A 21,458-nucleotide genomic window follows, 5' to 3' on the forward strand; every position below is an offset into this window, starting at 1 on the left:
TCAAATGTTATGAACTACTTTTCAAAATAAAAGAATTAAAAAACCTTTGAACTATTCAAGCTCATTAACTATCCATTTTATGAGAAGAGGAGGACAGCACTGAGTACCCCAACTGAATTTGCTCTTTCACGAAATCTAAGATACAATCATTGTAACAGGCACTGTTACTTCTGTACTATTAATAAATAGACCCTTCAAATTAAACTGACATGATCAGAATGTTTCCTTTAAACGTTAGTGAAAGATGTAATCATAAACAAGTTATCCCAACTGTACATGCAAAATTAAAAGTAACACTAACTTAATAAATTGGTTTAGGTATTAAAAAATTAAATTAATGGGACCAAAAAAGGGTACTGACTTGAATGCAACCAATTGGGTTTAATCTCTGGGACCCCATATGTTCTTCTGAGCCCTTCCAGAAAAAAAACCCTGAACACAGAGCCAGAAGTAAGCCCTGAGCACTACACGTGTCACCCAATAAAGCAAAAAAAATATATAAATACAATAAATAGAAATTTATTTTAAGTGGACCATGGATTAAAACATAAAAACAGGGGGCTTGCGAAGGTAGAGTGCTTGCCTTGCATGTATCTTATCCAGTTTCTATGCCAGACACCCCTATGGTACCCTGAGACCAGTCAAGAGTAACCCCTGACTGCAGAGCCAAGAATAAGCCATGAGCACTGCTGGGTGTTTTCCAAAGAGCAAAAAATAACCAACCATAAAACCATAAAGAAAGGACATATCTATATAGCTTATATAGACCAAAGATTCATATGGCTATATGTAATAATATAGCCATAATATTAATATAGTATAGTATATTAATATAGTAATAACCAAAACCAAAAAAATGATCATTACAATCTATCACGATGAAATACTCTCCACATCAAATCAAACTACTATAAAAATAAATGGCAAATCAATAAATTAGAGAATATATAAATCATGTATTTTAGCAAAGAACAGAATTTAAAAAGAACTACAAGTCATAATAAAAAGGCAAACAATTCAAGCAAAATAAAATGGGTAAGTGACACTTCACAAAGAAAAAGACAGAAAGGCAAGTAAAAATGCAGTTATTTGGTAAATGTAAATTAAAATCATACTGAGAGCCAGATATGTAGTGAGAAGCACCAGTTTTATATGCAAGAGGACTGCATTTACCCCAGCATCACATGGTTTCACAAATACTGATAAAGTTCAGAGAAGTCCCTGAACATTGCCAGATGTAGTTACAAACCAAAAACAAACAAGCAAAAATAATGATACACCTACATAACTACCAAAAGAGTAAGGATTTTAAAACTACCAAAATATTGCCATGTTAGCATGAACATGTAAATCTCATACATTGCTGGTATTAGTGTAAACAATGATATCAATTTGGAAAAATTGGTAATTTCTTAGTTTTTAAAAAGTTTCTGGATCACACCCAGCTGTACTCAGGGTTTATGCCTGGTTTGACACTCAGGGAAACTCCTGGTGGACTTGGGACATAGGAGATACTGAGGATTGAAACCAGGTCAGCTGCATGCAGTCAAGCACCTTCACTGCTACACTATATCTCCAGCCCCCAAACTGGTAATTTCTTAAAAATTTAAAAACCTATCCTATGGCCCTAATTTTACTAGCTATTAGCCAGGAGAAATAAAACATAGATTCAAAAAAAAAGCTTTTCTACATGCAATAGCCCAAAATTAGAGATCATTTACATGAATAGTAAAATGAATTTTAAAAAAATGGTATACTCAAGGTTGGAGAGAGCGAGCTCAATAGGCTGAATGCATGATTTACATACAGGTGGTCCAAGAAAAATCCCCAGCACCACATGGTGTCTTGAATCACCAGGAGCAACCTTCAAGTACAGAACCTGGAGTAGCCACTGAACAGTGCTCATTGTGATCCCCAAAATAAAAAAAAATAATATACACATAAAAGAAAATATTGCTCTGAAGAAAGGTTTTTTTTTTAATTAAAACACAAGCAAACTTTCTGCATGCTCCTTCTAACATCCCAGTTGACATTTGCCTCCAGCTGATATCCTTCGGCCTATTCTGAGGGAGGCAGAACCTTTCCCTAGCAGGTGGGACTGATAAGCCTCCATGCCCAACCTGCACCATATTAAGGGCCCACATCACAACTCCTACACGACTTTTGCCTGCTGCTCCACCATCCCAGTATCATGCATGGGTGAGACTACAAAGATGAACCCTCTGCACAAGAGAACTAGAAAACCAATAGAAGTCCAGCAACTTCAGTAAGGGAAAACAATATCAGCAAAGACATGAATGCCTGTAAATCCTCAGAAAGCACCTTTAGTGACATTATCTAAGGATGCTGAATGAGTTCAAAGAAAAAATAGCATAGGTAGTCAGCAATACACAAAAAATATGAGACTTGAAATGAAAAAAAATAACTACAGTCAGAAAAGAAGAACATGGTAGGTGATACTTTAAAAAAATCAACAGAACCTCTGAACAGCAGAATAACAGAAGCTGAGCAAAAGATCAAGGAGTTCCAAGATAAGAAAGAAACCACCAGGAAATGGCAAAAGGTGGAAAATATTCTGAAAAGAGATCAATAACATACCAGAGAACTATGGGATAAGTTCAGGAGGAACAATATAAGAATCATCAGAGTCTCTGAAGAACAGGAGGAAAGCAAATGGTGATGAAGAAACAATAGTGAAAGAAATCATCAATAAGAAATTCCCTGAGTTGAGGATTACAGTCACTGAGATCCAAGAAGCCCTAATGGTCCCAGTGAAAATAGACCCAGTTAAGAAAACTCCAAGATACATTATACTCAAAATGACAAATTCCAAAGATAGAGACAGAACACTGAATGCAGTAAGATCAGAAAAAGAATTCATATGTAAGGAAAGCCCATATATGTACACAGATCTATCAAATAAAATTCTATGAGCCAGAAGAATATGAAGGATGTAGAAAAAAACTCAATGAAATCAACACTTCACCAAGAATATTCTGTACAGTGGCTGGAGAGAGAGTACATCAGGCAAAGTACTTGTCTCGCACAGAGCAGACCCATGTTCTATCACTAGGATCCCATTTGGATTTAGTCCCATGAGCACTGCCAGGAGTGACTCCTAAGTGCAAAGCCAGAAATAAACCCTGGCAGGGTGTAGCCCAAAAACCAAAACCAAATAAATAAAAAGAATATTCTATCCAGATGGATTATCATTATTTGAAGAAACTATACAGAACAACAATTCTGTTCTTCAACAACAGGCTGAACAGGAACAGCTTAGGGAATTCATACGCTTGAAACCATTTTTTTTTTTTTTGCTTTTTGGGTCACACCCAGCGATACTCAGGGGTTACTCCTGGCTTTGCACTCAGGAATTACTCCTGGCGGTGCTTGGGGGACCATATGGGATGCCGGGGATCGAACCCGGGTTGGCCGCGTGCAAGGCAAACGCCCTACCCGCTGTGCTATCACTACGGCCCTTGAAACCATTTTTGCAAGAAGTGTTAAAATAACTTTTTTAATTTATTTTTTAAATACATATTATGACTTTATTTAAACACTGTGCTTTAGAAACTTGTTCATAATAAAATGGTTTCAGGTGTTCAATGTTCCAACACCAAGTCCACCACCAATGTGACCTTTCCATCACTGTCCCCAGTTTTCCACCCACATCCCAGGCCTACCCTTTAACAAGCACAACATAAATTATTTTATATTGCTTGTTACAACAAAGTCGTAGGTTAAATGATCAAAAATAGTTCAGGAAAAGAAAGTGTGAAAATTCTTATATCTAACAATAGTTTTATTTAAAGTCATTGTCTAGGGATTTACTGTTACTAGATATTATTTTGGTTTATTATTATTTTGTTATTTTAATAATTTAAAATAAAAATAAAAATTATTTTAATTATTTTATTAATTAGTGAGTCACCATAAGGGTACAGTGTCAAATTAACCCATCTTCATGCTTGTGTTTCCCTCATACAATGTTCGAGAACCCATCCCTCCACCAGTGTCCATTCTCCACCACAAATGAACCCAGTATCCATCCTACACTCCACCCCGCCTCTGTGGCAGGGTATTACGTTTTCTTCTCTCTCTCCTTTTGGGTGTTGCGGTTTGCGATAGGGGTATTGAGTGGCCATTGTGTTCCGTCTCTAGTCTATTTTTAGCATGCATCTCCCTTCCCACGTGGGATCTTCAACGACATTTTACTAGGTGTCCCCTTTCTCTATCCGGGCTGCCTTTCCCCCAGCATGTGAGGCCAGCTTCCAAGCCATGGAGCCAACCTCCTTGTATTATATACTACTACTCTAGAAGTCAACATCAGAGCACAATCCATAAGGTACATCGAAGACAAGGTCGGCAAAACCATCCACAATATTAAGCGACAGGTATCTTCAAAGATGACACGCAACTGACCAACCAAGTGGGAACAGAGATAAACAAATTTACTTATATAAAACTAAGAAGCTTCTGCACCGCAAAAGACACAGTGACCAAAATACAAAGACAAATTACAGAATGGGAAAGGATATTCACCCAATATGTATCTGATAAGGGGTTGATATCAAGGGTATATAAAGCACTGGTTGAACTCTACAAGAAGAAAACATCCAACCACATCAGAAAATGGGCCGAAGAAATGAACAGAAACTTTTCCAAGGAAGAGATACGAATGGCCAAAAGGCACATGAACAAAATGCTCTGCATCACTAATCATCAGGGAGATGCAGATAGAAACAACCATGAGATATCACCTCAAACCACAGAGAATGGCACACACCCAAAAAAACAAAAGCAACCGCTGTTGGAGAGGATGTGGGGAGAAAGGGACCCTTCTACACTGCTGGTGGGAATGCCGACTGGATCAGCCCTTTTGGAAAACAATATGGACGATTCTCAAAAAATTAGAAATTGAACTTCCATTTGATCCAGAAATACCACTTCTGGGAATATATCCCAGAGAAACAAAATAGTATAGTTGAAATGAAATGACATCTGCACTTATATGTTCATCGCAGCACTGTTTACAATAGCCAGAATCTGGAAAAAGCCTGAGTGCCCGAGAACAGATGACTGGTTAAAATAACTTTTTAAGGGTCCAGTATAACAATAGTTGGAAATGATCATTATGGACAAGAACTAAGTGTTGAAATTAAGTAAAAGGATATACCTGATAACCTTTCAGTATCTGTATTGCAAACCATAATGACCAAAATGATACAGAGAAAGAGAGCAAAGAAGAGATGCCTGCAATAGAGGCAAGCTGAGGGTGAGCTGGAGGTGCTGGAAGGGAAAATGGACACAAAGGTGCTGGAAAATGTATATTGGAGGAGGGATAGGTGTTGGGATGTTATATGAGTGAAACCAAATCATGAATAGATATGTAATGCTCTATCTCATGGTGATTCAATTAAAAAGTCCTCCTTTACAAAACAGGTTAAAAACATATAGTTTTTAATCATCAATTTATCAGTACTGACTTTATTGATTTACTTTCTGATAATCCTATTTGCCATTCCTTTAAGTTTTGTTGGACAAAAAGCTGTATCACTGAAGCACTGTTGTACCACTGTTCATCGATTTGCTCAAGCAGGCACCAGTAATGTCTCCATTGTGAGCCTTTTTGTTACTGTTTTTGGCATATTGAATATGCCATGGGTACCTTGCCAGGCTCTGCCGTGTATGGACCAAACAATATGAAATAAAAATGTTATATGACTGCCATTGGGGTGGATTGAGGGGTAGGAGGGAGCCTGGGATTCTTGGTGGAGGGACGAGGAAATTATTGATCGGATTGATGTTGGAATTTTGTACGCCTGAAAGAACTCTATTAAGAACAACTCTGTAAATCATGCTGTCTCAATAAACATTCCTGAAAAAATAATAAAATAAAACATAAAACCATTATGGAGCAATTCCAAAAATATATTGAACAGGGGAAGTGTTACACAACGTACAATACATGATTCCATTATGTGAAGGTTGGGTTGGAGTGATAGTACAGTACATAGGGCACTTGCCTTGCACATATCTGACCAGGGTTAAATCCCTGGCACCCAATATGGTCCCACAAGGCTGCCAGGAATGATCCCTCAGTGCAGAGCCAGAAGTAAGGACTGAGCTCTACCAGGTGTGTGTGGCCCAAAAGCCACAAAAAAAAATGAAAACATTTATTTTTTTTATTTTTTTATATTTTATTGAACCACTCTGAGATAGTTACAAGCTTTCATGTTTGGGTTACAATCACACAATGATCAAACACCCATTCCTCCACCAGTGCACATTTCCCACCACCAATATCTCCAGTTTACCTCCCCTTTCCCAATATCCCCCTGCCTCCATGGCAGACAATATTCCCCATACTCTCTCTCTACTTTTGGGCATTATGGCTTGCAACACAGACACTGAGAGGTCATTATGTTTGGTCCATTATCTACTTTCGGCACACATCTCTCATCCCAACTGATTCCTCCAGCCATCATTTTCTTAGTGATCCCTCCTCTATTCCATCTGCCTTCTCCCCTCCACTCATAAAGCAGGCTTCCAGCTATGGGGCAATCCTCTTGGCCTTTCTATCTACTGTCCTTGGGTGTCAGCCTCATGTGATATTCTTCTATACTCCACAAATGAGTGCAGTCCTCCTATGTCTGTCCCTCTCTTTCTGACTCATTTCACTTTGCATTAATACTCTCCATGTCTATCAATTTATAAGCAAATTTCATGACTTCATCTCTCCTAACAGCTGCGTAGTATTCCATTGTGTAGATGTACCAAAGTTTCTTTAACCAGTCATCTGTTCTAGGGCACTCGGGTTGTTTCCAGATTTTGGCTATTGTGAACAGTAATGCAATGAATATATAGGTACAGATGTCATTTCTACTGTGCATTTTTCCATCCTCGGGATATATTCCCAGAAGTGGTATTGCAGGGTCATATGGAAGCTCAATTTCTAGTTTTTGAAGGACTGTCCATATTGTTTTCCAAAAAGGCTGGACCAGTCGGCATTCCCACCAACAGTGAAAGAGTGTCCCTTTTCCCCCACATCCATGCCAGCACTGGTTGCTTTTGTTCTTTTGAATGTGTACTAGTCTCTGTGGTATGAGATGATATCTCATTGTTGTTTTGATTTGCATCTCCCTGATGAATAGTGAAGCGGAGCATTTTTCCATGTGCCTTTTGGCCATTTGTATTGAAAAAGAAAACACTTAGATGAATGTCTGAACTAACCTATGAATAAATTAACAATACTAGTTGACTCTGTGGGCATTGGGAAGAACTTGATGGGAAGGAGCATGCCTTATCTCAGTAGTAAAGGCAATATTCGATAGAGGGTGCACAAGCTGTAATGTGTGGGCCAAAAGTAGTTCACTACCTCTTTTTGTGAATAATACTACTAGACTTGAACAAAGCCATGCCCATTTGGTTACATGTTGTCTGTGGTGCATTTGTGATACCAAAATGCTAATATCACAACCAAATGTTAAAAGCAGCTAAGGTGCTGAGACCAGTCCCAGAAACATACTGCTCACAGCTTCTGATTTATCACACTTAACCATGTAACTCATTAAAACCCCTCACAGAGGCTCAGAGGATAGAACTGGCGGAAACAAGTATAGGATGGTCACAATAATTACATTTGCATGGATCATCCACCACACTAAAACACAGGATCCAATGTTTACAACTCCAGCTCACATTGCTTCTATGTATTAGGTGGGGAAAGAGGAAGACTACAAAATAGTATGTATGTGACATATACATGTATCTCAAAATAAAATTACATGTGTACATAAAGCAAAAAAAGGAGAAATCTAGAAGTGTTAATGTCCAAATTTAAAGAAAAAATTCTCTAGAAGGAAAACCAGTTATTTCATTGTCTTCTTTTTAAGTTTACAATTTAAACTCTTACTGCATATTATAAAACTTTCTACTTTGAAAGCACACTTTAAAATTCACATGTAAAAATATTTATGTGGTTTAACCTAATTTAAGCATCCATTCAACACACTTTGCATTGTAGTTTTAGAAAAAGACAACCACAATGCACAATTAATTGTGGATATACACCATATCATCCACAAACACAAGACAAATATCAGGTATTGTGAACTATATTCAATTAAATCTATCCACACAGGTATTTTATTTATCTGGAATTTGGGATATTTACTTTTCCTGAAAAGACTATAAATTCCTTGAGGGAAAAATGTTATTTTATTTTTATATCCCCACAGATAGCAGCAATTAAAAGTTTTCTGTTTTACTATGACTGTCAATATCTTAAAACAAACAGATATACCAGGTGCTAATTAAACAATTAACAGAAAATGCCTAAGAGCTCAGACAGTCATTCCCAAAAAAGGAAACACACAAGAAATAGTGGGATGGGGAAAAGAAAGCAGTATAATTACATAGAAAAGTCAAATCGAGTCCATATCCTATCCTAGGGAGCCAGGATTTAGACTTGATATATACACTCACACAAAGACTATTTACATACACTTACTCTGAGAGTTTAAAAGACAAAAACAGGGGGCAGAGTTAGTGACCTTGCACTCAGCTGACCTGGGTTTAATCCCCAGCATTCCATAAAGGTCTTCCAAGCCTGCCAGGAGTGATACCTGAGTGCAGAGTCAGGAGTAATTGACTAGCAAATTTGTCAAATATATCAAAGCCATGACAAATTCTGAATTCTCAGGTTTTTTCCAATTTTAACAGGCAATGCTTTCGAGGTTCCGTTACACAATGCTAGGCACATCCTCGAGAATAAAGCATTATTTAAACAAAAGCATACACAACTTTGAGTTTAAGTGACTTTTATGTAAACTTCTACTGACTTATGAAAGAGAGCCTTGCCTGTCTGAAAATATAGGCAGGGACAGAAGAGATAGTCCTTGTCGACCCAGGTTCAACTCCAATACCACATATGGTCGCTACACACCACTGGGAGTGATCCCTGATAAAAGAGCTAGCAATAAGCTCTGAGCACTGCTGGATGCTGCACAAAAATAATAAGAAAAAAGAAAGAAAAGAAAGAAAATCTTGGCAATATTAAATATATTTAACCAAACACAGAACCTCTGAAAGAAACCTTACCTGTATTTGTGAGCCTTTCTGAAGAGTTAATGGCAAAACCTCAGGTTGTGAAACAACTGGAAGTCCAAGGGGATGTACGGGTAATAGAGTGGACTGACCTTGAATCAAAGGCAATGTATGGGGCTGAACCAGCTTTGGCTGCTTCTGCAACTGTTAAGTAAGAAAAAAATTAAAGACAAACTTTTCCATTTATAGTAAAATGCTACTTATACATTTTTAAATGTAGTAGTTAACCTTACCCTTGAAATTTGTTGGTAATGTTGTACTAGCTGCTGGGATGGATAAATTTGCCCTGGAGCACTTATTTCAGCCTGTGGTATGTTAGAAACCATCTGAGAGCCCATTGCCTGGTCTGAGGAATAGGGAATACTGGGCTGATTTGAAGCATCTGGGTGTACAGCAGATCCAGCTCCTGCGTCAGACAAAGTGTCACCTGTGACAAAGAAAATAAGCAAAAGATAGAAGGGAAAACTCAAAGTACTATGTCTAAATGGCATAAAAAATGGTAAGTGCTGCTTTGATTTTCACTCTTAGAACATGGTATAACTTAAAGTACACTGCAAAATTATTTTTAAGGCCATGATAAAAACTCTATGCTGACATTGTGATGACATAATTAAAATCTCCACAACGAAACAAAGCTGACACAACAATTCTAATTTATTGGCCCCTATATAGCACAGCAGGTAGGATGTTTGCCTTGCATGCGGCCGACCCAGGTTTGATTCCTTCGCCCCTCTTGGAGAGCCCAGCAGGCTACTGAGAGTATCTTGCCCGCACAGCAGACCTAGCAATCTACCCATGGCGTATTTGATATGCCAAAACCAGTAACAAGTCTCAGAATGGAGACATTACTGGTGCCCACTCAAGCAAATCGATGAACAACGGGAAGACAGTGCTACAGTGCATATTCATGTTATGCCCTATATTTACAATTACTCTAGGCCATAAGAAAGGACAAAGTTAGGGCTGGAGCCATAGCACAGTGGGTAGGGCGTTTGCCTGGTAAGCGGCCGACCCGGATTTGTCCCAGCATCCCATATGGTCCCCTGAGCACTGCCAGGAGCAATTCCTGAGTGCAGAGCCAGGAGTAACCCCTGTGCATTGCCAGGTGTGACCCAAAAAGCATAAAAAAAAAAGGAAAGGACAAAGTTATGCAATTTGATGGTACATGGATGGATCTGGAGAGTATCATGTTGAGTGAAGTCAGAGGCAGAGGAACAGACTCATAATGATCTCTCATATGTGGAATAGATAACTTCCTAGGGGAATATCAAATGCCCAAAGGTAATAGAAACAAAGAGCAGGAAAACTGGTCTTCAGTAAGAAGCTTGCCACTGGGAAGGGAGTACAGGAAGATAAGATAGGGAAGCAATTACTAGGACAATGGAAAAGGAGAAAAGTGCCTGCCACAGAGGCACACTGAGGGGGAAAGAAGGAAACTCAAGGCATTGGTGGAGGGTAGTGGACACTGTTGAAGGGACTGGTACTGGAACACTGTTCATCTGAAACTCAATCAGAAGTATGTTTGTAATTTATTTCATGGTGACGCAGTAAATATTAAAATAAATAAAAATTTATTTGCCTTTAGGATTTCAGTAAGATCACATTCACTGAAAACTATCATCTTACAAACTTTCATTCTACTAGAACTTACTAGAAAATAAGACTGTATTCATAGAAAAATTAGTTATTATTACTAAAATACTATCTCTTTCTGGAGAAGTATGACAGCAGAAAATAGAGGAATTACGTCAATTTTACATTTGAAGTCAAAAGATGCAAAACTCTTAAAAGTCTATACATTTCCTTATTGAATATACTGCACCTTTGGCTTCAATACTCTTTATTAGAAAATTTACACTTGACCTTTAAAATAATCTTCAAAATTACGATATAACAATAGTGTCATAGCAGAGAAGAAAAAAATATCAAGGGCATACATACAGGAAAGGAAGAGATCAAGCTATCACTGTTTGCAGATGATATGATACTATACTTAGAAAACCCTAAAGACTCTACAGAAAAGCTTCTAGAAACAATAGCTCTGTATAGTAAAGTGGCAGGCTACAAAATCAACATCCCAAAGTTCATGGCTTTTTTTATATACAAATAACAAAAGAGAAGAAAGAGATTTTAAGAGAACAATCACATTCACAATAATACCTCATAAAATCAAGTACCTCAAATCAGCTTAACCAAAGAGGTGAAGGACCTATACAAGAAAAATTATAAATCACTACTTCAAGGAATACATTCTTTTAATGAGCATCATAAACAAAGTCATTTACTATGGGAGTTTATTAATTTTAAAATAAACTAGCTGGCTTGTTTTTGTTGTTTTTTTTTATCTTTTTGGGTCACACCTGGCGATGCACAGGGGTTACTCCTGGCTCTGCACTCAGGAATTACCCCTGGCAGTGCTCGGGGACCATATGGGATGCTGGGATTCGAACCTGGGTTGGCCGCGTGCAAGGCAAATGCCCTACCCGCTGTGCTATCGCTCCAGCCCCTAGCTGGCTTGTTTATTTCAGGGACTTTGAAGAAGGTTTAATGAAACAAATAGTGCTTCACTTGTATGTTTACTGCAGCACAGTCTATAATAGGCAGAATCTGGAAAAAACCCGAGTGCCTGAGAACAGATGACTGGTTGAAGAAACTCTGGTACATCTACACAATGGAATAGAATACAGATGTTAGAAGAAATGAAGTCATGAAATTCACATATAAGTGGATGGACATGGAGAATATCATGCTAAGTGAAATGAGTCAGAAAGAGAAGGACAGACATAGAATGACTGCACTCATTTGTGAAATGTAAAGTAGCATAATATGAGACTAGCACCTAAGGACAGTAGATATAAGGGCCAGGAGAATCACACCATGGCTTGGAAGCCAGTCCCACGTGCTGGGGGAAAGGCAGTTGGGAAGGAGAGAGGACCACTAAGAAAAGAGTGATTGGAGGGATCACCCAGGTTCAGGGATGTGTGCTGAACGCAGACCAAGGACCAAACACGATGCACCTCTTAGAATCTGTATCGAAAATCACAATGCCCAAAATTAGAGAAGAGTAAGAAAGACTGTACCTGCCACAGATGCAAGGAGTGGGGTAGAGTTGGAGTGGCGGGTGGGACACTGGATATAATGGTAGCTAAAAATGTGCACTAATGGAGGGATAGGTGTTTGAGCACTGTTTGAATGAAATGCAATCATGCAAATTTGTAACTGTATCTCACAGTGATTCAAAAAAAACTTGTTTAGTAAAAAAAAAAACAATAGTGCTTCAAAAATCCCACATGTACTATTTAAAACTAAAGGAGTACAATTACATATTTATTTCCTTTATAAATTATAAATGTTTCTTACCCATTGCAGAGGAGCAGTGCTGATGTGCTTTTCTTTGTATAAGCTGTTGTCTAACATACTGGTCAACTTCAGTTTCTTCACATTCAGTCCCAGTTGGCTGAGGAGGAGCAAGGGGAGTAGTTGTATTCTGCTGTGGAGGGAGTACATTCCTCATAGATTTGCACTGGGAATCCCTGCGTTCTTTCAAACATTCAACTGGCTTCTTCTCCCTTGCTTTCTTTATCAGGGTGACACGATCTCTAATGGACTTAGCAACAACTTTTGAATCGCTTTCATGGAAGAATCCAGATTTGACCTAAAAATAAAACACACGTGGACTACATCATTTTTTTTTATTCAGGTAACATTGGTTTACAAGTATACAAATGTACCTATCTTTTAGAGTTACAATGTTAGTACACCACTGAACCACCACAGTGCCAATATTCATTCACCATAGTCCACTGGACATTATCAAGCCACACCCACCACACTAACTGCTGTTAAAGTTTAAGATTTCAACCTTTTTAAGTAGCAGTTATTTTGTGTCCCCAACTTCCAAATGCTATTGAATAACATTTAATTTTCTCTATAATATGTCTCAACCAGTAAATCAGTGCCTTTAATCAACTTAAGAAAGAAATAGTACTACTAACCATTTTTCAAAAAATGATTCTGGCTTTAAATGAACAACTTAATATTGTGTATGTATAGTTTTATTGCAGGATATGAGCCATTAGATTGTGTGAAAAAGTAAAAGCTTTCCTCACTCAGAAACAGTATGTACCATGATGTGTCCAACACTAGGCTCCAAAGATAAATAAATCAACTTAAAATGAAGCAGAAATGCCCCACGACAAAAGCCCTAAAGAAGAAGCATATGTCTCTCTGGAGAAAGTAAAGAAAATGTCACATGTGAAGGTAAACTTCAACCTGAATAAAAGCAAAAAGGAAAAATGAAAGCTATTGAAGTAGGTTATAGGTAAAGTTAATATTAATATTAAAATTAATACTCTTGACCAATGGTGTTCAAGAACTGGTCCACATACTGGTGCCAATAGACAGGTGTAGAAAACCTGATCTACCACCTATAACTTGTCCAGTACATGGACAAGAAGGCAGTACAGGTACCAGAATGCAGGTGTAAAAAGACTGAAGCATATGCAGACTAAACATGGAGTCCATTTATTTAATTTCACATCATCTCAATTCTCCTAATATACAGTAAATGGATTTTAATTTATAAACTCACAGGATAAGAAGGATAAGAGAAAGAAAACAGCAACATTTTGAAAAGTTTGGAATATGGAAAACTGGAATAAGTAATGATTGACCTAAAAGACTGAAAAATACAGACTAGAAAAAAACTGGAAAACATTCCCATATACACTAATGAGTACTCCGAACTAGGTGAAGTCAAATGAGACCAGTAAAATACAGAAGATTGAGTGAAAGAGTTTTGAAAAGGAGTAGGACATTTAGGTTGCTGAATTATATGCTCTACTTCATTCCATACTTCTGTGTGGTTATTTTTCCCCTACCCAACAGACTTGGAGTTAGTTCTCTGGGTAAAATATAGGATATCTGAAAAATGGTATGCCAGCCAGAGTTGGGGTTATGGCTACCATGTATAAAACAAAATAAATAAATGACCATATGTATGCTGGATGCCATATACAGAAACCCCTGCCATTGTCTCCACTTGGCTACAAAAATATCTTTGTCCCTGGGAGGTCACTAGGCCCTTACCCTCCAGGACGGACATTAACAAATGTTTCTCTGGGAATATTTAACCAGTCAAAGAAGAGCTACAAACATTGCTATCAGATTCTCTCACAATAGAAAGGTTCATAGAAATACCCTACAATACAGGCAAAATTAAATAGTATTTTAAAAGCAATTATATCCAATCAAGTTATTAGTCCTGTAGTAGGCAAAATTATTGCCTCACAAAGATGACATATCCTAATCTTCAAATCTGAGAACATAAGACTATAAAACCTCACTACCATTATGGTTCTAAACATAGTTGACCCTAAAACAGAGAGACTAGGTTCTAAGGAGACAGAATTAGGTGTCTATTCCGGTTCAATCTCTAGTATCACATGACACTCTCAGCATCACTGTGGCCCCTGAGTTCCCCCAAAAAAGAAGACTTTCTGGGTCAGCCTTTCATCAGATGGTGAAACTATAAGGTTTTTAAAGGGGTTATTTGGAGGGTGAGGAGTGGGGTTTGAACCACATCTATAATTGCTCAAAGGTTACTTCTGGCACAGTGCTTGGGAGTCACTCCTGATGATGCTCAGGGGGCCATGAAAACCAAGCCTCTCACATACAAAGTACTAACCCTTTAAGATAAGTCCCAAACCCCAACCAAGGTTTTGACATATTAGAACTTTGAAGATGTAGTGTAAGCACATGAAACAACTGGAGAGGAGCCTCTAGGGACTAGAAATCACCACTAATTGTCAGCAAGAAAACAAAGCCTTCATTTTATTAATGCATAAAATTGAGTACTACCAACAATCTGGATAACTGGAAAGTAAATTCTCTTCTAGGGACTTCAGTAAGAACCCACACCAAAGACACCTTGTTTCAACCTTTGAAACCTGAGTAGAGAACCAGCAAATCCAAACTGGATATCTGACATACATAACTGTGCTGTTTTAAGTGATTAAGTCAGTGACAAGTTGTTACAGAGCATATAAAAATGAATACTCTCTCACTATTGATTATATACATCCAAACAAGTATTACCAAAAATAAAGAAAAAAATTAACAATAAGAGTATTAAATTAACAAAGAGAATCCAGCAGCATGGAGAAGGACTATGCAAAGAGCAACAATGACAAAAAAATTCTCTAATGTTAGAGAAGTTTCATAGTATTGTGTCCACAAAACAAAGACTAAGATGATAATGCTTTTAAAAAGGAAAGAGAGAAAAAATGAAAAGAACCTAAAAATATAGGGCATGACAGCAGAAACAAAAACCTCATTGAAGTGTTACACTGTAGCACTGTCATCCCGTTGTTCATCAATTTGCTCGAGCGGGCACCAGTAACGTCTCCGTTGTGAGACTTGTTGTTACTGTTTTTGGCTTATTGAATACGCCACAGGTAGCTTGTCAGGCTCTGCCATGCAAACAGGTTACTCTCGGTAGTTTGCCGGGCTCTCTAAGAGGGACGGAGGAATCGAACCCAGGTTGGCCACATGCAAGGCAAACGCTCTACCCGCTGTACTAAGTGTTAGAAGATAAAATTAAGATCTTCAAAAAAGAACCAATCTAAAAATATAAAAAATATAAAATATGGGGCCGGAGCGATAGCACAGCGGGTAGGGCGTTTGCCTTGCACGCGGCCAACCCGGGTTCGATCCTCAGCATCCCATATGGTCCTCCAAGCACCGCCAGGAGTAATTCCTGAGTGCAAAGCCAGGAGTAACCCCTGAGTATCGCTGGGTGTGACCCAAAAAAAAGCAAATATATATATATATATATATATATATATATAATATATGGATACTAAAGAAACAATTCAGGGGACACAATATCAAAACACAATATCAAAATAATCTCAGAAGAAAAGAAAAAGGGAAGAATGAATTATCATCAAATACTTCAAGAAATTTCTCAGATATTTACCAGCTGATACCCTTTCTAAGGATGCAGCAGAGAAAATATAGCACTAAAATAAAAGTAGGTAAGCAAAAACAAACAAGCAATGCAATACAGGAGAGAAGCAGAGAACTCTAGTAAGGCAATGAAGGGAAATACCAGAATGAAGATGTACATGACAATTTCTAAGAGAATTATGCAGAATAGAACAGTATGACTTGAAAGGTATGACAAAAGCTATCACTGTTGGGGCCAGAGTGATTGTACAGTCGGTAGGGCACCCAGCCCTTCTGGTTTCAAGCTCTGGCATCCCATATGGTCCCAGGACCACCACAAGGAAGTAATTCCTGAGTACAGAATGAGGAGTAACCCCTGAGAATCACCAGGTGTTACACAAAAAGGGAAAAAAATGCTATCACTGTGCTATTCTTCTTAACTTGAGGACAGAATGTCCTGTTGTCCCTGGCGTAGAGTATCTGTATTTGGCTACTTTTGAACACGTGCTGCTGAAGCTCATGCACATACTCCCTCTAAGGTCTGCAGCAACCCAGATTAGGTGTAGACATCCCTTCTACCTCATAGAAGTGATTTGCTATTGTTTACTCCTGTGGAGTGGTCATGGGGAGATTAGTAGCAGAGAAGTCACACGTTCCCACTCTCCATCAAACCGTAGGTATCACATAAATAAATTCTGGTCCACACAATTTTCCTGGCAGTAATCTGAGTGCATGATGAAAGATATTTTTATTTCCCTGGATTCACGCATGATTGTTTATTAAATTCCCCAGAAGCAACTCCTGTTAAACTCTAGAAAAGCTAAAATCAGACTATGACCAAAAAATTCTGCTCAGTTTATCCTCTCCCTGGAATATTAACCTAATAGTAACTTCAATTACCACCAAGCTGTGTGATTACCACTCAGGTTTTCAAAACAAAACAATATATTATGTAGGCAAACTATAATTAAAAGCAAAAGAATAAGAAATACAAAATTCTGGTGATTCAATAAAAGAATAAATTTTAAAAAAAGAAATACAAAATTCATGATAGATATTATTTATAGTGATGAGAGAAGGAAATGTACCTGGAAGGGTCACACAAAAATGGCTTCTAATATACCAGTAGTGTTGTGTTTCTTAACAGTGTTGGTATTTAATTATTATTTATACATACATAAAAACAATATACTGTAAAGATACATTTCACAATAAAATAACTATTTAAATTAAAAGAGGAGAAAACAAGAAGAAAAAACACTGAGGAGAAAGAAATATAAGGCAAGGGGGAGCAGTGGTAAGATTTACTTACCATTTCATATGCTACTTCTTCAGGTGTATCTGTTTCTAAATTGAAGCTGAATTCAATGGCTTCATTGTCTTTGTGTTTGCCTTTCAATTTTTTTGGATCTTCAACCCAGAGTCTCAAAGCCAGGGATAAATTTGAATAATCACCTTCCTCTGCTAATTCCACCCTCAGTCCTGTATCCTCAGCAAAAAATGCGTGGTTTAGTAGGTCCCTGATAGACAACCTAATAAACAAAATATATATCTTGTTATCAATTCCTACAATAATAAACAAGATACAGCAGCCTAAATGGTAATAAATGTATCAAAGTAATAATCTTATTTTAAATTCACTATTAAGTAAAACATTAATATGCCTTGTTATAAAAGCCAATCTTATATCCAACATATTATAATCAAGTATGAAAAGAAATCCCAACTAACATGCATATGCAATGATCTTAACTAAGAACTATTATCAATACACATCAATATACTTAAGTTTAATATAGCTAAAAGTATTCCTAGAGAGAACTGGAAAAGTTATATATATTAAAGATTCAATTTACTGAGTAGCTTTCCTGCTCAACTAACTTATGTAAATAAGCTCAAACAAATAGATTCTGGCGAAAGGAAACTAAAAACACATTGAGATAAATGTAAGTTAGAAATTCAAATTCTTTTACAAATGTTACAACTACAAGTTATTGATTTCTTTTTTTCTTTATAAATTTTTTAATAAGTGAGTCACCGTGAGGATACAGTTACAAATTTACCAATCTTTGTGCTTGTGTTTCCCTCATACAATGTTTGAGAATCCATCCCACCACCAGTGACCATTCTTCACCACCAATGAACCCAGTGTCCCTCCCTCCCTCCAATCCTGTCCCCCCACCCCACCCCGCCTCTGTGGCAGGGTATTACATTTAGTTCTCCCTCCTTTTGGGTGTTGTGGTTTGCGATATGGGTATTGACTGGTCATTCTGTTCAGTCTCTAGTCTACTTTCAGCACGCATCTCTCTTCTTGCGCAGGATCCCCAACCACATTTTACTTGGTGTTCCCTTCTCTATCTGGGCTGCCTTTCCCCAAGCATGTGAGGCCAGCTTCCAAGTCATGGAGCCAACCTTCTTGTATTATATACTACTATTCTTGGGTGTTAGTCTCCTACTCTGTTATTTTATATTCCACAGATGAGTGCAATCTATCTATGTCTGTCCCTCTCTTTCTGACTCATTTCAATTAGCATGATACTTTCCATGTTGATCCACTTTTGTGCAAAGTTCATGACTTCATCTTTTCTAACAGCTGCATAGTATTCCATTGTATAGATGTATACATCTATAAACCAAAGTTTCTTTAACCAGTCATCTGTTCTCGGACACTCAGGGTTTTTCCAGATTCTGGCTATTGTAAACAGTGCCGCGATGAACATATAAGTGCAGATGTCATTTCGACTATAGCTTTTTGTTTCTCCGGGATATATTCCCAGAAGTGGTATTGCTGGATCAAATGGAAGTTCAATTTCTAATTTTTTGAGAAGCATCCACATTGTTTTCCAAAAGGGCTGAACCAGTCGTCATTCCCACCAGCAGTGTAGAAGGGTCCCTTTCTCCCCACATCCTATCAAACAGCGGATGGGAAAGGATATTCACCCAATACCCATCCGATATGGGGTTGATATCAAGGGTATATAAAGCATTGGCTGAACTCTACAAGAAGAAAACATCCAACCCCATCAGAAAATGGGCTGAAGAAATGAACACTTTCCTAAGGAAGAGATACGAATGGCCAAAAAGGCACATGAAAAAATGCTCTGCATCACTAATCATCAGGGAGATGCAGGTCAAAACAACTATGAGATACCACCTCACACCACAGAGAATGGCACACATCCAAAAAACAAAAGTTATTGATTTCTTTAACAAAGATCTAGTCAGTGTACTTCACTCTTTACTGAATGCTACAGGTAAAGGTAATTTAGCTCAACAAAGTCCTGTGGTCTTCTTAAAAGATTCTATTTTTAGACCAAAGTATACATACAATGGATACAACTCTAGCTTAATATTAAGGATAACAGTGAAAAGAAAAAGATGATGGATGTTCAAAATATTCTTTTACAGACAAAAATCGTGCAATTTGCTGCTACATGGATGGACCTGGAGGTTATCATTCAGAGTGAAGTCAGAAGGAGAGGAATAGATACAGAAAGATCTCATTCATATAAGGATGGATTTGTTATTATGTTTATACCCCAGTGGAATAAAAAACGGCCAAAGGCAAAAGACTTGAGAATTGGTCTATAAAATAGAGCTTAGGGTGGAGATGGAGAAGGGAGGGGAGGTGGAGGGGAAGTGGTCAAGGATGATGGTTGTGGTGTTGAAACATTGCATTATGAGACCCTATCATTAACAGTATTGTAAATTATGTGCCTAAATTTAAGATTATTTTAAGGTTAAACAATTAATTTCCTTTTCTTTGATTAACTTCTCACAGAAATATATATTCATCTAATCCATATTTATTATAGATCAGAGGAACTAAAACTGATGCAATCTGTACATATTATCTATGTGCAAAACGCGTTCCATGCACTAGTGAAAGGATAGGTGTTTGAGCATTGTGTAACTGAGACTTAAGCTTGAAAGCTTTGTAACTTTCCACATGGTGATTCAATAAAAAAATTTAAAAAAAGAAAAAATAAAAAAAGCAAAGATAAAGTATATTGACAGTGTAGTTTCCTTTTAGTTGAGTACCTTGAAAAATAATTCTTTAGTAATTGAGAGATAAATACTTAACTAAGTGGTATAAAATAGCCATTTGCTCAGACTAGTTTTTTTGGGGGGAGTGTTGTTTTATTTTTGTTTGGGGAGCCACACCTGGTGGTACTCAGGGCTCACTCCTGGTTCTATGTACAGGGATCACTCCTGGTAGGGCTCGTTATTTTGCCTTTTTTGGGGCAAGTACACATCCAGTGGTGTTCAGGGATCACCAGGCAATGCTTGGGAAACTACATGCAGTGCCAGGATAAAACCAAGTTCGGACACATGTAAGGTAAGCGCCCTATTTACTACACTATCTCTTTCTCTCTCCCTCTCTCCCCCCCAATTTGCCCTTTTCCTGTTATGAGTACACAGAAGTATAATGTACATACATGTATATAAAGTCTTTCTCACTGCATAATCATTAAAATATGTTTTTCAGTTAGGATCCAACATCATTTCTTTTGAAGGGACAACTACAAACTGGCTCATTTTTTCACTAAGAAAAAACTAAAGGGGAAAAATGTGATAGAGGACATTTTTAATTTTTAATTAATTCATTTTTTCAAATTTACAAGTGTTGCTGGTGCAGAATTTATTATAATAAACAATTGTACTGGGAATGAAATGTAAGTTTCCCCTTCATACTCAGAAATCAGAATTATTTCAGAACTATTGGTTTGGGGATATTTAATAATTCATTTATAATGATTCTGATTTGAAGGTCAGAACCTAAAATATGTTGCAAACAAAGTCCATGGTGTTTTCCTTACATACAGGAGTATTTCTCTAATGAGCAACTCTGGAAGTCAATGAAAGTAACTTTCTATATGCAGATGTCTCACACAGAGCACTGGGTGGGTTATAGCAGATCCATTCAGCATTAATATGGAAGGTAGTCCATACAGTCAGCAGTGGAGTTCATTCATACACTCAGAACTAGATTAATTAGAACCTAGTTTTAATTAATCACATTGATCCTCTGATCAACAATTGAGAATAATCTGGAAAGTATCTCGAGAGCAGTTGCTCCTTATGGCACTCGTGTGCTACAAATAGCTTATAAATTCTGTAATATAAGCTTTAGGAGGGGAGGCGGTCAACCTGGCAGTGCTCAGGGCTTTCTCCTGGCAAAGCTTGGGGGACCATCTACGATGTTGGGGATCAAATCTGTGTCAGCCTTGTACCAGGCTGTACAAGTACAAGTACACCTGCTGTACTATTGCTCCAGCTTCAAGGTTCTTATTTTTAATCCTCAGATCAAATAGTCCATTATTAATTTCTGTCTATGGGATATTCAATATTTTAAAAGTTTTGTCATCCAACAATCTTCTCATAAACAACTTGTTTTAGGT

General features: G+C 37.6%; 1 protein-coding gene across 1 annotated transcript in view; it reads right to left on the bottom strand.

Annotated features, from left to right (window-relative positions):
• FAM120C (family with sequence similarity 120C) overlaps positions 1-21,458 on the bottom strand; it is a 432,369-nt gene that overhangs the window by 330,594 nt on the left and 80,317 nt on the right. The window contains exons 7-10 of the mRNA XM_055123233.1: positions 17,369-17,588; positions 12,469-12,763; positions 9,342-9,535; positions 9,103-9,252 (exon numbers count right to left, since the gene is read on the bottom strand). Of these exons, the coding sequence (XP_054979208.1) occupies positions 9,103-9,252; positions 9,342-9,535; positions 12,469-12,763; positions 17,369-17,588 (859 nt within the window). The remainder of the gene's footprint in view (positions 1-9,102; positions 9,253-9,341; positions 9,536-12,468; positions 12,764-17,368; positions 17,589-21,458) is intronic.

This window comes from Sorex araneus, chromosome X, assembly GCF_027595985.1.
Source record: "Sorex araneus isolate mSorAra2 chromosome X, mSorAra2.pri, whole genome shotgun sequence".
NCBI classification, from domain to species: Eukaryota; Metazoa; Chordata; class Mammalia; order Eulipotyphla; family Soricidae; genus Sorex; species Sorex araneus.